The sequence below is a fragment of the Kryptolebias marmoratus genome, linkage group LG13 (assembly GCF_001649575.2).
Source record: "Kryptolebias marmoratus isolate JLee-2015 linkage group LG13, ASM164957v2, whole genome shotgun sequence".
In the NCBI taxonomy this organism is placed as follows: domain Eukaryota; kingdom Metazoa; phylum Chordata; class Actinopteri; order Cyprinodontiformes; family Rivulidae; genus Kryptolebias; species Kryptolebias marmoratus.
This window is the reverse complement of record NC_051442.1, coordinates 6,112,158-6,124,988: the sequence shown is the minus strand read 5'-3', so window position 1 is coordinate 6,124,988 and position 12,831 is coordinate 6,112,158. Positions and strand designations below refer to the sequence as shown.

Genomic DNA, 12,831 nt, shown 5'->3' with positions numbered 1-12,831 from the left:
ACTAACAGCAGAAGAAAGAAAAAAAATATTGTGATGGAGCACAACATGGCATATTTTGAAAAATGCTGTTTGGTTTGAACACTGTAAGTGTACTCACATTGATCGATGTTCCCGTCTGCTTTCTCCTTCTCCTGCAAACAGAGAACACACACAAAATTGGTTATTACACAGGCTTGGAGGAGTGAGGGCGAACAAACCAGCCCTTTCTGTGGCTTTTCGCAGACCATTCGTTACTTTGCCTTTTTTTTTTTTTTTTCCTGTCCTCTTGGCACAAAGAAAGACACCGGCGGAAAACAAAGGTGAAAAGATGAGTTAAGAATATAGAGAGAAAGGAGAAGAGAAAATGTTTGGTGGATGACAGTAAAATAAAGATAACTTCTACAAAAACAGATCAAAAAGGTAATAGAATCATCATAATTTGAAATGCACTTGCCGAAAGCTGCAGGACGTTAGGTGTCAATATGTTGTACTGAAATGTTTATAAAGTTGTCAAATAACTGATCCCAGCAGGATAACCAGCAAGTCATTTGTCAGTTCCAATAAAAAGGAGGATACTGACAAGAAGTTTTCAGATAATGGCATGCAACTGTCATTCAAGGGCATCCAAATGACTCACAATAGTAGAAAGAGACACTGTCTACTAAGTGGGGCAATATAATCTGTGTTCATATATGGATAACGTGAAGACTGAAGCAGACAAAAGGAAATGGCAATAAATATGCTACAAGTGAAACAAGATGAGTGTGAAACTGGCTGAACAAAAAGCTTTGCACTGGCATTAATTCCATGGACTAGTTCAACATCTTTTGTCACTTCTTGTAGCAGCTGACTTTCATATGTAGAGCATGTGTGATTTCATGCACAGGATGACTGCTTTGAAGTGTATTGTGTGGTGTTTTTTTTAGTAACTGATCACAGGTGCTTTTTATAGCTCAAAGACTTTCATAAATATGTCAACTTAAGATGGCAATTTTTTTTAGCAGAGGGAAAACAAACAATCAACACATTTAAAAATAGAACAGAAACCGGTCTTTCGATGCAACGCCACTTTTGAACATTCAAATATGCAGCAGCATTTGAAGTGCAGTGACATTTTGCATTCTTGTCCCTTCAGCACAGATGCCACCAGTAATGAGGCTCAGTGATAAAAGTTTGCATGTCTGCAAGTCCCCCCCTCTACCCCCCCGGGTACCTACCTACACGGCTTCCCAGGAGACCAAGCATCTCATGAGACATCCAGCAGTTGTAAAGCTTTCTGTCACTGTTCCATCTTTGCCTCTACATCTCTATCCTCCTTTCTTTGCTCCCCTTGCCATCTGTCCATCTTAATTGCAGACATGCTTCTTCGAGATGGCGGGATAAAACTGAGTGCGCTCATCAGCACCGCCTTCCATCATCTTGAGTGTGGCTGTTTGATCAATTGATTAAAGAATCAAACCAAGCATGGAGGTGAGAGAGAGCCTGTGCACCTCTTTCTAAAAATACTGTCCGAGCTGTTCTGTGACTCACAAAACTTCTTAAGGATTTATGCTTTTGTAAAGCAGCTGCAGTATCTTATTAAGTTAACTTTATTTGTCCGGTTAGAACTGCAGGGTTGTTCCACCAGAAGTTCATTTGAGCAAAAAGAACAAATCAATAGAGATTAAATTAAAGGCCTAGTATTTATAGAAAGAATGTATAGCACTGTTTTTGGTTTTACATTAAACTCGGCTTATGTTGAGAAATGATGGAGTTTTAGCCATTTTTATTAAACTTTGAAAATAACATGCAGTCTCATGTGATATTGTGATAAGTTGCATGATCTGATAATGCTTAGGGTTTGTGATGCGAATGACTGTCAGCTTCTACCACACCAATATTTGGTTCTATATATGTACAATTCACTGAGACATAGACATTTTTGTGGTCAATTAGTTGTGGGGTCCATCTCAAATTGGGCTGACCTCAAAAATTGAAAGGGTTTATTCCAACAATTATTGCTAAAGTTTTAAGCAAATATGTGCTTAAAATATGTGATCAGGACAGTGCTCAGCTACCACCACACCAAATTTTAGCTCTCTGTAAAATTGGGTTGAGTTAAACTCCTTTTTGTATTTTCCAAGGTCAGTTAGCTGTGGCAGCCATCTTGAATTGGATAGAGTGCAAAAGTTATTTAGCTGGACTCTACTCAAATAATTGGGTAGAGTTCAACAACCAATCTACATTGAATGATTATTTTCTGAAAGTTTCATTAAAATTTGTTCAGTGGTTCATAAGATATTTTGCTAACAGACAAGGCTGATTCCAGAAAGTAAGAAAAAAAGTCTGAAAGTTTGATTTTCAGACTTTGTGCAACATAATAAGCAAGAGAGAGAATACTGAATACCTTTTAACCTCTTGCCTGAAGCAATCTGCTAGACTTGCATGACTTTACTTTTAGGCTTGAGACACTATCACAAGTTGATACTGCAGACATATGTAAATAAATAAATAAAACTAAAGAACATCAACACATAATATAGTGTGATTTATGAGATGAACTCACTCCTTCCCTGACTGGTTGAGCAGGCATACTGACAGCACTGGTGATAACATCATTTTTGTGAAAGAGACTTTCAATATTAAAATACACTGTGAATGATAACAAGATGCCCCTTATTCACAAAATGAGCAAGTCTTTAACTGAAATTTTTAAAGTCAAACAGTAGCAGAAAAACACTTTGTGTGATGTATCACTTTAAGATTCCACAACAATGAGCATTTGTTTTCAACCACATTTAACCTACAAATATTTTTAAATAAATGCACCACATTTTGCTACCACAAAAGAAATTACAAAAGGTTGAAATATTTAACTGCAATGAAACTTAAAGGAACAGCTTTCATCTGCTAGAAAATGTTCAACTTCTGTTCAAATAAACTGTTTGGCTAGTCAAAAATGGTGCATGAATGAGTGTTACAGCATTTGTGCTAAAAAAAAAACTACAAGGCTACAAGAGTTATGTGCTAAACAAAACCTCCAAACATTTACACTAATGTCCAAAAATTACTAAGTTGAGTCTTAGTCATGTTTTATTTCCTACACAAAAATATTGCCAATGTCATTTAAATCTTAAATTTTTTCTTACCTTTGTGCTGTACTTTTTATATTTGAAGTTCTTTCCATGTTTTGCATCAGTTACAGTATCACTCAGTTACTTTTCCTTTCTGCTTCCTGCACAGCTGGTTTCAATTACTTAATTGTCTCAACTGCTCTGCTGCTCAGCACAGCATGTTTTGTTCTAGAAAGTTTTTTTTTTCCCTTATCTAGATTATGTGCACTTTTCAGTTGAAGAATTTGATTGAGCTTCATGCTGCCTATATTTTATGATTATTATATTTTGGATTTTCTGACATTGCAGTGCCTTCAGTTTTGCTTTAAAGTAAAAGCTTATTTAATTCCCCCCACCTGCCTGCATGCCTCCAGAATGTGGCTGTGTCTTTAAATCCTCATCCCACTTGCAGCTATGCATGCAACTTTCATTCAAGAATACACTGGCTCACATGTTTTCTGTAGACATCCTTCTAGTGCTTTACTTTAAAAGTAAATGCAAGAGTGAAATCCCTATGCACCAGCTAAACATGATGATCTAAATTTACAACCAAACTGATATTGGAAAGAAGGAAGCCTGAATCACAGAGTACTTTCACACATTTGCTGTCTGTTGCTTTGAAAGAAGGAAGATAAAGTGATCATTTGGATCTTTTAGATGGCATTTTGTTAGAAATATTATCAACAATATTTTTCCTCTTGTAGACTGCTCTTTACAAAGCTTCAGTTTGGAGAAAAACAGTTTTACTCTGACCAGACTGATAGGCTAGTCTGAACTACTGCCTCAAATGCAAGCTGGACAATGATTATCCAAGACTGAAAGCAGCCAAGATTGAGGAAAAAAGGCTCATGTAGTATTAGGGTATTTCATTTATTTTTAATGATTTTGATATTTGCCAAATTTTTTTCTCAGACTACTTTCATTTGTGTAAATCAGAGGAGATCTGAACCTGAAACATTATTTGGTGACTTGTGCACTTCTGTCTCAGACTGAGTGGATGCATTCCTTTTGAGTCAGCTGGGTGATGCTCCAGGTAGAACTGATGATGAGCAGGGAGGGGAGAACACTCCTATGAATTGTTGTACAAAGCATTTGCTGCTGGGAGAATGTGACGCCTTAATGACCTATCAGTGTGGTTTTAGTTTATGGTGTCATTTCACAGCTGACAACATCAATGTCTAACACAAAACATACTAGAAATCACCTAATGTGAAACACAGAGCCTATAATTTATCATAATCAGCTAATTCACTGACTTTGCTCATCATATTTGGATTTGCTTGCATCACTTTAGCTTCTGAATCTGAGCTGGACATTTGGCTGATGCCCAGGCTGATACCCCGCTTGAAATGGAGTGCAACCCATGCTCACCAGGCTTGGTCATCCAGGCTATGAACACACATCACTGTCTTAGCATAGTGCACAAAAAGTGGCTCAGTACAAAGGTCAACACATGCAAAAAAAGACTCATGTTCTTTGCTAACATTATCAAATAACAATATATCAAATAATTGTGGTGAGCTAAGCCAATATTATGTATGTATATATATTGTAGAAATGACTATCGCTGCTTCATATCACAGCAGCCACTGCATATGATCCGGTTACCTTAAAGGTTTTATTCAGATTTCAATGCAAATAATGATGAGGAAATAAAAAAATAAAAAGCTGAAAAAGATCTCTGGGGACAGTAATAAAAAGTACAGCTTTACAGGTTCAAGTCATAATAAAAATGTAAATTCAGTGAGGATAGCCTCATTTTTGAAAATGAAAATGAATCTGCAATCATGGGCAAGTGGCTCTTTTCTTTCTATTTTTTTGTTGTTTGTTTTCATTACAGTTTGTCCCTGTTCTTTTAATGCATAACCCTCTTACTCCTAAGCCTTTAATCCAATGAGCACAGTACAGTGTTTCTTTGTGGTTGTTGCAGAATCACTTAACCACTCTGTTCTTTGAAGGATGTTACTCCCAAACAAAATCATAATCTTACTGTGAAATATGTTGCATCCAAAAACCCTGCATGTTCCTCTTTTTCATTCTGCTTTAACAAAGGAATCAGGACTGCTTTGCTTAATTTCTCACTCTTCCTTTACACTCTCTGTTACACCCCTAAGAGAATCTGTTGTGCATTGTTGACAATCAGTTTTAATGAAAAAAACTGTCACACTTCATTCACTCCCAGAGGCTTTGAGAATGCATTGATGTGAATTTATGGATCTGCATGACTCACCCTAGAGCTGACTTTAAATTCTTGCACCATTGGAGTTTCAGTTTTGGACAGATAAACAGATGGGGAAATGCAAGGGACTTTATTTGTTGCAACAAGGGATTTCAAGACTCAAAATGAGAGAGAGAAAAACAGCCAATTTAAAGGGCTGATTTTACAAGGAATTAGAATGTCTGTCCACAATTCCCTTTCGACAACTTATTGGGATTTATATTTCCGTTGTACACAGAGTGTTCAGGGTGCATCCTTAATGTATTTTTAAAAAGATTTGCTAAGAATTTTCATGTAGCTGTAACCATTGTGTTCAAAAACCCTTTCTTAACAGTTCAACCAACTATCTTAAAATTGTAAATGAAAAAAAATCAACAAAAATAGGTAACTTTAAATATGATATGACTTTTTTACATGTAATTTTCTTATTTAACTACTAAAGTTTAAACAAAAATAGTGTTATTGGTACAGCACATATTAACCCACCACTGTGTGCATTCATCCACCACTGTATGTTAATTAAGCTGACTATTGAAACTAGTCCTGTATCGAACAGCAGTCAGATTGACTATTGACAACTGAAGGCTTTTTTCAAATGGTGATCATTATTAATTAGTGCAAGTGACACTAAAGCAATTTGTGACTCTTTTGTCTGTTTGACATGTTTCCCACAGCAAAGCACAGACAAAGAAAAGGTAAAAAAGAAACAAAACAATGTATGCATGTCCACTCCCTTCATTCTGGCTGGTGCCAAATACACATCTTCTCAGCTCAAATCTTAAGCTTTAAAGTCAGCTGAAAATATGAATGTCAGCTGCAAATATATGAAAGAAATACCAGGGTATCAACTGTGGAAATACCAGGTGAACCCCTCAGCTAATAATTGACTGGTTTGTAGTCTCAAGAGTACAATATTTCAAAAAAACAACATAACATTGGTAACTTATTTTACTTTTGTACACTATATTTCCTATATGTTTTCCATGTTGATTATAAGAAAAAGTTCATTCACAAAAGCTTAAAGCATAAAACCCTGTCTAAACACTTCATCTATAAAGTTAGCCTATTTTCTCAACAGATACTTCATCCAGAGCATACTTAAACAATGTGACCCAGCAACATCCTTTGACTTTTCTTTAAAATAATACAGGAAAAAAAACAGAAGCCATTATACTTACCACAGAGTGTGGTTCCTGGTAGGTGTGTGACTTGGTTGCTGAATCCACGCTGCTTCGTCTGCTGCTCCTGTGCCCTTCAGCCAGGCAGCACCCTGACGTTCCCAGCAGAGCAGCCACAGCCACAGCCCAAACCCCCAGGCTGCCCATGTCTATCTGTGGAGGAAAGTTAAAAACACACATGAAATCCTTAGACTCATTGTCCTGCAACAAATGTAGTTTCAGAAATGAAACTACATTTTATTTATAATATCTTCTTATTCATCTGTGTTTAAAAGGAATGGAATAGCTTGTGTGGGTTGTACGCATAAATGGTGTGAAGCTGAGCCAGAGCCATCTTTACATATCAATGAGACTTTAAAAAAGGTGTCAGATTGTGTTTATTAATATGATCCTTTAACTGTGAATTATCACACCTTAGTTCTAATTTTAATCTGACATAATCTTGCCTGAATGCAGATACCTTTTGATGAATTTATTTATTTGATATTGTAACAATATGCTTTTAGGATTAGGACAAATCAAGACATTAAATTTGGTAATCTGAAAAACTAAGTTGCAAAAGGACTGTGGGAAAAAATGAACAGAAAAACAAAATTATTAATAGTTTTTCTTTTGCTATTTTTGCCATCAAATAACATGAAAAGTAAAACACACAGATCTTATAATAAAGCTATTTAAACATCAAAGTCCTCAAACTAATGACTATAATGTTCTGTATTACAAAGAACACAAAACACTCTTTATGTCAACAAAGAAAAAAAGCTTCTGAAGCAGCAAAGACGTGGATTGAAAACCTAAAATATATAATCAGTGCTTTAATTTATCTGCTGCAACACTTATATATACTCACCCACACCCATGCAGGTTTAAACACAAAGTTATAATAAAAAATAGCTTTATAATTGGGATTTTACACTCAAAATAGATCAGTTTTGAGATTTCTCTCATATTCAAACTTCTATTATTCTAGTTTCGATTATTGGTCAATTTAATTAGTCAAATCAGCATTCCAAAACTTAAAGATTAAAATATTTATGGTAGTGGATAAGTGGATGGGAACACAAGGGTGAAAAGAAGTTTTTGTAAAATCTGATCATTGCACCGGATTGGTAAAACTGTAATAGGAGGATAATCTACAATTAAATGTCAAAAACAAATAAATCAATAAAAATAAATCTGCAGACCTGAGTTATGTGACTGGTGTGACGCTATTTAATGCTTTATATACAAGTAATGGGAATTTTAAAATGATTGTGCTTGCAGGGATCTAAGAACAGGTGTGTCGTGTTCAGATTTCCTTGTACCTGTGAGAATATGAGCAGCTGCATTTTGAATCAGCTGTAGTCTGTGTACAGCACATTTTGTGAGGCCTGTGAAAAAGGCTAATATAATAGGCCAGCCTACTGTTTATAAACATATGTTTTTTATCAGTCAAATCTTGATACAAACTCTTTAACTTTTGAATTTATTTTCAAATGAAAAGAAGCCAATTTAGTCATGGTTGATGTGACTTTGAAAATTTTGATCTATATCTAATATTACACTAAGGTTTCATGTCTAATTTTTGGACTCCAGAGACAAAAACCTGAATAGAGCTGCAATTCTGTTTTTTTGTTTGTTTGTTTTTGTGATAAAAATAAGCATTTTTGTTTTATCTTGTTGTGTGACAACCATGTACTAATATCTTTTATATATTTTGTAAAGGATTTCAGAGGACTTGTATAAACAAAAGATAGGGTAATGTACAAATGTGAATTCTTTACATAATTATGATGTCTATATTATGTTCCTGAATTAAATGCACAAGAGGAAGCATATAAATATTAAATTAAACTGGACCAAGAATTAAACCAGGAGGTAGACAACAAGCAACATCTACTTTGCCAGAATTAAAGCACCAGTTACAGAAAACAAATGTTTATCTCTAATGCATGTTCTAAACCAGTTAAAATTCAGTGAAACCAATGGGTTTTGAAACTTCTCCAACATAATATAATGACCAATTGTAGACATAAATAAAATCAATAAACATTCACAACAAAACTTAACTTTACAGGATTTAGTTTGTGTTTTTTAAGCCTTGCAACAATAGTACAGTTTATTGTATCACACATTATTTCCAGTGTGGCATTTAAATAAATATCCTTCACTACTGCTAACTATCTGCTAACTACAAGCCTCATGAATGTAAACATCACTTTAAGGAACAATGGACATTATTCAGCTCACCTACTAGCTGGGGGCTAACGGGTCCACGTAGATGAGAGCTCAGCCTTGTGAAATTAAACACCAAATGAGATCTGCCAGTCACTGTCTTAATGTGCTGCCCAGGCCTCCAGGCGCTGGCCCACACACAGATACACACATATAAAGATGTGTACACACGAACACACACAGAGAGCTGGTTGTATGGACCATGTTGAAATTCATCAGAAGGGAGAAAACCTTTGAGGAAACTATAACTTGACCAGAATATTAAAAAGTTTAAAGAGAAAGAGCCTTTTTTAAAACCAGCACAGCACTCAGCAGCCCCCTTGCTCACTGTCATACTCACAATCTACACAATGTACCGAAAGTTAGAAACAGTTTTTTTCAAATTCCACCTCTTGTTATCTCTCATTTTTTTAAAAGTTTCTCTTCAGAACTTTTAATTTTCAGGGGACAAAGGAATCCCAAAGTGCCTTACAGAGATTTCTGCAGCTGGCTTTTGCTCTTACTCAGCTTGTTAGAAATCTCCTGCCCACATTCTTCTTTACATAGCAAGAAGTCTTTTAAAATTAGAAATGGAACCAGCAGGCATTAGTTAAATCATAAGCTTGTAATAAGGTATTTAAAAAGAAGTACTTTATAAAAGAGCAAAAGACTACCGAGGCTGAACTACCTACCTTTTGCAGAGAATTTTGTTTTTGGAAAATAAGACTTTGAAGCATAAAAAGACTACAATTGCTGTGACTGTTTTAATTTGTAACACCAGATGAGAAACAAAACAATTCATATTTACAATTGGTTGTGATGCTTGGATTTTAAACACTGGCTCTTCTTGCTGCTAACACAAAACTGTGAAAGAAATGCCCCACCAAAAGCCCATAATGTGGCCTGTTGAGGAACAGTAAAGAACTGTCTGCACTCTAGAATAGGTTGAAATTAGGTATTTAGAATAAAGTGCATCAAGGTGGCAAGAAGCTATTTTGTAAGATCAACTTCATTTATTGCTTAATTTTGATAACCTTTTTCTTTTGAAAGGTTTCTTGAAGAATGCACAAAAGACCAGAAAATAAACACAAACAACTGAAAGGGTCATTACACCTTATCTCTAAGGCTGAGCCCAGCCACCCAACACGGAAAGCTAATTTCAACCAACTTCATACCTCATGACTATAGTTCAGGGTTGGAACATAGATGGACCAGTAAATCGAGAGCTTTACCTTTTGAATTAGCTCTTTCTGGATCAGAGTAATGCCCTCTTTATTGTGGACAAGGCCCTGATCAGTCAGTCCACCTCCAGCTTCATCATATCACTTGTGAACAAGACTCTAAGAAACCTGAACACGTCTGCTTGAGCCAGCAACTCATCCCCAACCCAGAGGAAGCATTCCACCTTATTCTGACTCTGATTCACTTCATTTATCCTCTCTGGCCTGTAAACACCTTGCACCTTCATTCCCAGGGGGAGCTGAAGAGTGTCCCTGGGCAGAGAGACGTGTGGGTTTCCCTCCTGGACCTGTTGCTTCTGAGACCTGACCATGGACATGTGGTGGAAGATGGATGGATGGATGGACTTTTGAAGGGACGTGTTATTATTTGTTATTTCATTTTCAGCAGCTCAATATAAAAATTAGCTTTTTTTCTTGTAAGATGAAATAATTTTGAGTTAAACATGGAGACAGAATATTTCTATAAAAGATTTCTTGTGTCTCAAAGTCATCTTGCATCCGAGGTTTGGGTTTTTAAAAAGTTCAAAATGAAGCACAGTGTGCAAGATTAGGGTTATTAAATCTTACTATTCTGTCAAAAACATTCATTTATCACAAACTCTCTTCACCCTGAGATGTTCTGCATTCAGCACCTCAAAAAAGGCTTTTAACAGAACGGAGACTTTCCCTGCAATAATTTGACTAACAACACATAATTTAGTAGTCATGACTCTGAAGCTTTTTCAAGAAAATACAACTGCACACATACAAAACAGACATCAAGAAACCAATTTAGCTACATTAGAAGCCATTTTGATACTGAACCAAGAGAAGTAAATCTGTCTTTTGTGTCAAAAGGAAAATTGCATAATGATGTAATTATGTCTGGGTTTTCTAACCATACAAACACAAAAGCCTGTAATGTGGTAAGCTACAAAAATCATCTGGCTCTGTTTCGGGGAACAGATGCAAACTGTCAGGCTGAAGCTAATGGTGATATGTGTCACCAAGAATACATATGGATCCAAGAGAGTATAATGTTCTACAACCATGCTGACTAAAGTAGTTTCCTTTTTTCTTGTGGCACTTTTTCCCCCACTAACGGTTTTAGTGCGGTATTATGGGAAAGCTAAATGTTTGATTTGGTCAAACAGAACAGCTGTTTTAAGTCAGTTAAAAAAATCAAATCTAATCTAATGTAAATTTATTGTGACACCTTGAAGAGTTCACCACAGGAACAATACAGATACACACCGTGCACACAGTCATGCCTAAGGTTAATTTAGAATCACTGATTCAGGTGTACCTGGAGAGAAGTCACATGTTCAAACTAGAGACCTTCTTGATGGGACACAACCATAATAACCACCACACTACTGTACACACCAATTTTAGATTTTTATTTCAAATTTTGAGTAGGAATACTTAGTGCAGTATATATAATTAGGGTCAAATCAAGTATAACTGCCAAAATAATAAAGTTAAGACAAAATAGTACATTAGCCTGCAAAGATTTGGGAACCTCAAGTTAAGAAATCTTAAATGTCCAAAAGATGGCCTGACCTCCAAAACAAATCAAAAGTTCCAAAAATTGTATTTATACTAACATAAAACATTATTGTCGATATTTTTGAAGAAATTATTTTCATTTTTAAAATGAAATTAATGTCATACTTGTATAGTATACATAGACAGAGCAGGTGTGATGATTAACTAATGAGAACCAGAAAACAAACAAATAGACTAAGTGAAGAAAAGCAGTACAATAACATGTCAAAATGATCTCACCAAAAACAGAACCACAAAATCTTGAACCATCTACACTTCAACAATTACAACAAAAATACAAGAGTTCATAGAGCATGACAGCTCAATCATATTTAATAATAAGACTGCCCTTCTAAAAAATGGCTAAATCAATTCTTTAGGTAAGTGTTCAAAAACAGCTTGTATTTACCTGAACATCACCTGTGGTAAATCTATTAAAAGCTGACAAACTTAGATCAATGCCTAAAATCATTATTTCAGTGTATTCACAACATAGAATCAATATTACTCTTTCATAGCATGTCAGATAGGAGACCAAAACTCCAGCCGAATTCAAAGCTGGCATGGAAATGAACACAGTCTGTAGTCAAGCAGCCTTTCTGTTGCTTTCTGTAATGGCAGCAGGGGAAGGGTTGCTTGAGCTAAGTTCTCCCTTCTGCATCCTCCTTCCAGCTCTGCAGCAATCCAGGTAGGCTTGCTGTCACAGTTACAAATGACACATGCAGTTCCAGTACGACAGTCTTTCCCCACTCAACGTGCTCCTTTCTACTCTGCAAGTTGCTGAGTGCTTAAAATATTTTAAAGGAAGATTGGAGAGACAGAAACAGAAAGATTTATGAGCGCTGAAGCTGTAAGATTTATATTTCACCCTCCTCAAGTAAAATACTTTCATATGAAGCTTTGGTTTGAGATATATTTACTGGAATGCTGCACACAGATTTAATATCTTTTTTATGAACTTCTGAATATGTTTCTCAATAATTAAGGAGAATTATGCTACTGGGATATTTAACATGTCAGACTGTTTAACCCACCTGTTCATAGAAGGTAAAATATAAATGGCTTCTGTCAATCACTACATGAAAATAAGTGTCACATTTTCCTCAAATGGTGCTTGGCCCATTTTGGAACGAGTCCCTCCACACACTGTTAGTCGAAGTGCCGCTTCAAACCACTGCTCATCTTCGATGAAATCTCTGCCTTCAACCTGTGTGTCTACCCTGAGCTTTTAAATAACGCCTTCCTCAGACATGTCTGTGTTGCATGAAAGAGAGCCACCAGGAGAATTGCTTTTGCCCAATCAGGTTTCTCTCAACGCGCTTGTCTATCTTTCATTCTCGTTCCTGTGTGGTTGGAGGAGAAACCGACTAGCCCAGAGGTGTCAGTCTGTCAGCCAGCCATGC

At 36.0% G+C, this 12,831-nt stretch overlaps 1 protein-coding gene across 2 annotated transcripts in view; it reads right to left on the bottom strand.

Moving 5' to 3' along the window:
• The window catches only part of fstl4 (follistatin-like 4), a 192,045-nt gene that overhangs the window by 153,986 nt on the left and 25,228 nt on the right, over positions 1-12,831 (bottom strand). For both annotated transcript variants that reach the window (XM_025006742.2, XM_017419926.3), the window contains exons 2-3: positions 6,468-6,620; positions 98-131 (exon numbers count right to left, since the gene is read on the bottom strand). In XM_025006742.2, coding sequence (XP_024862510.1) covers positions 98-131; positions 6,468-6,614 — 181 coding nt within the window. In that variant the 5' untranslated portion in view covers positions 6,615-6,620. The remainder of the gene's footprint in view (positions 1-97; positions 132-6,467; positions 6,621-12,831) is intronic.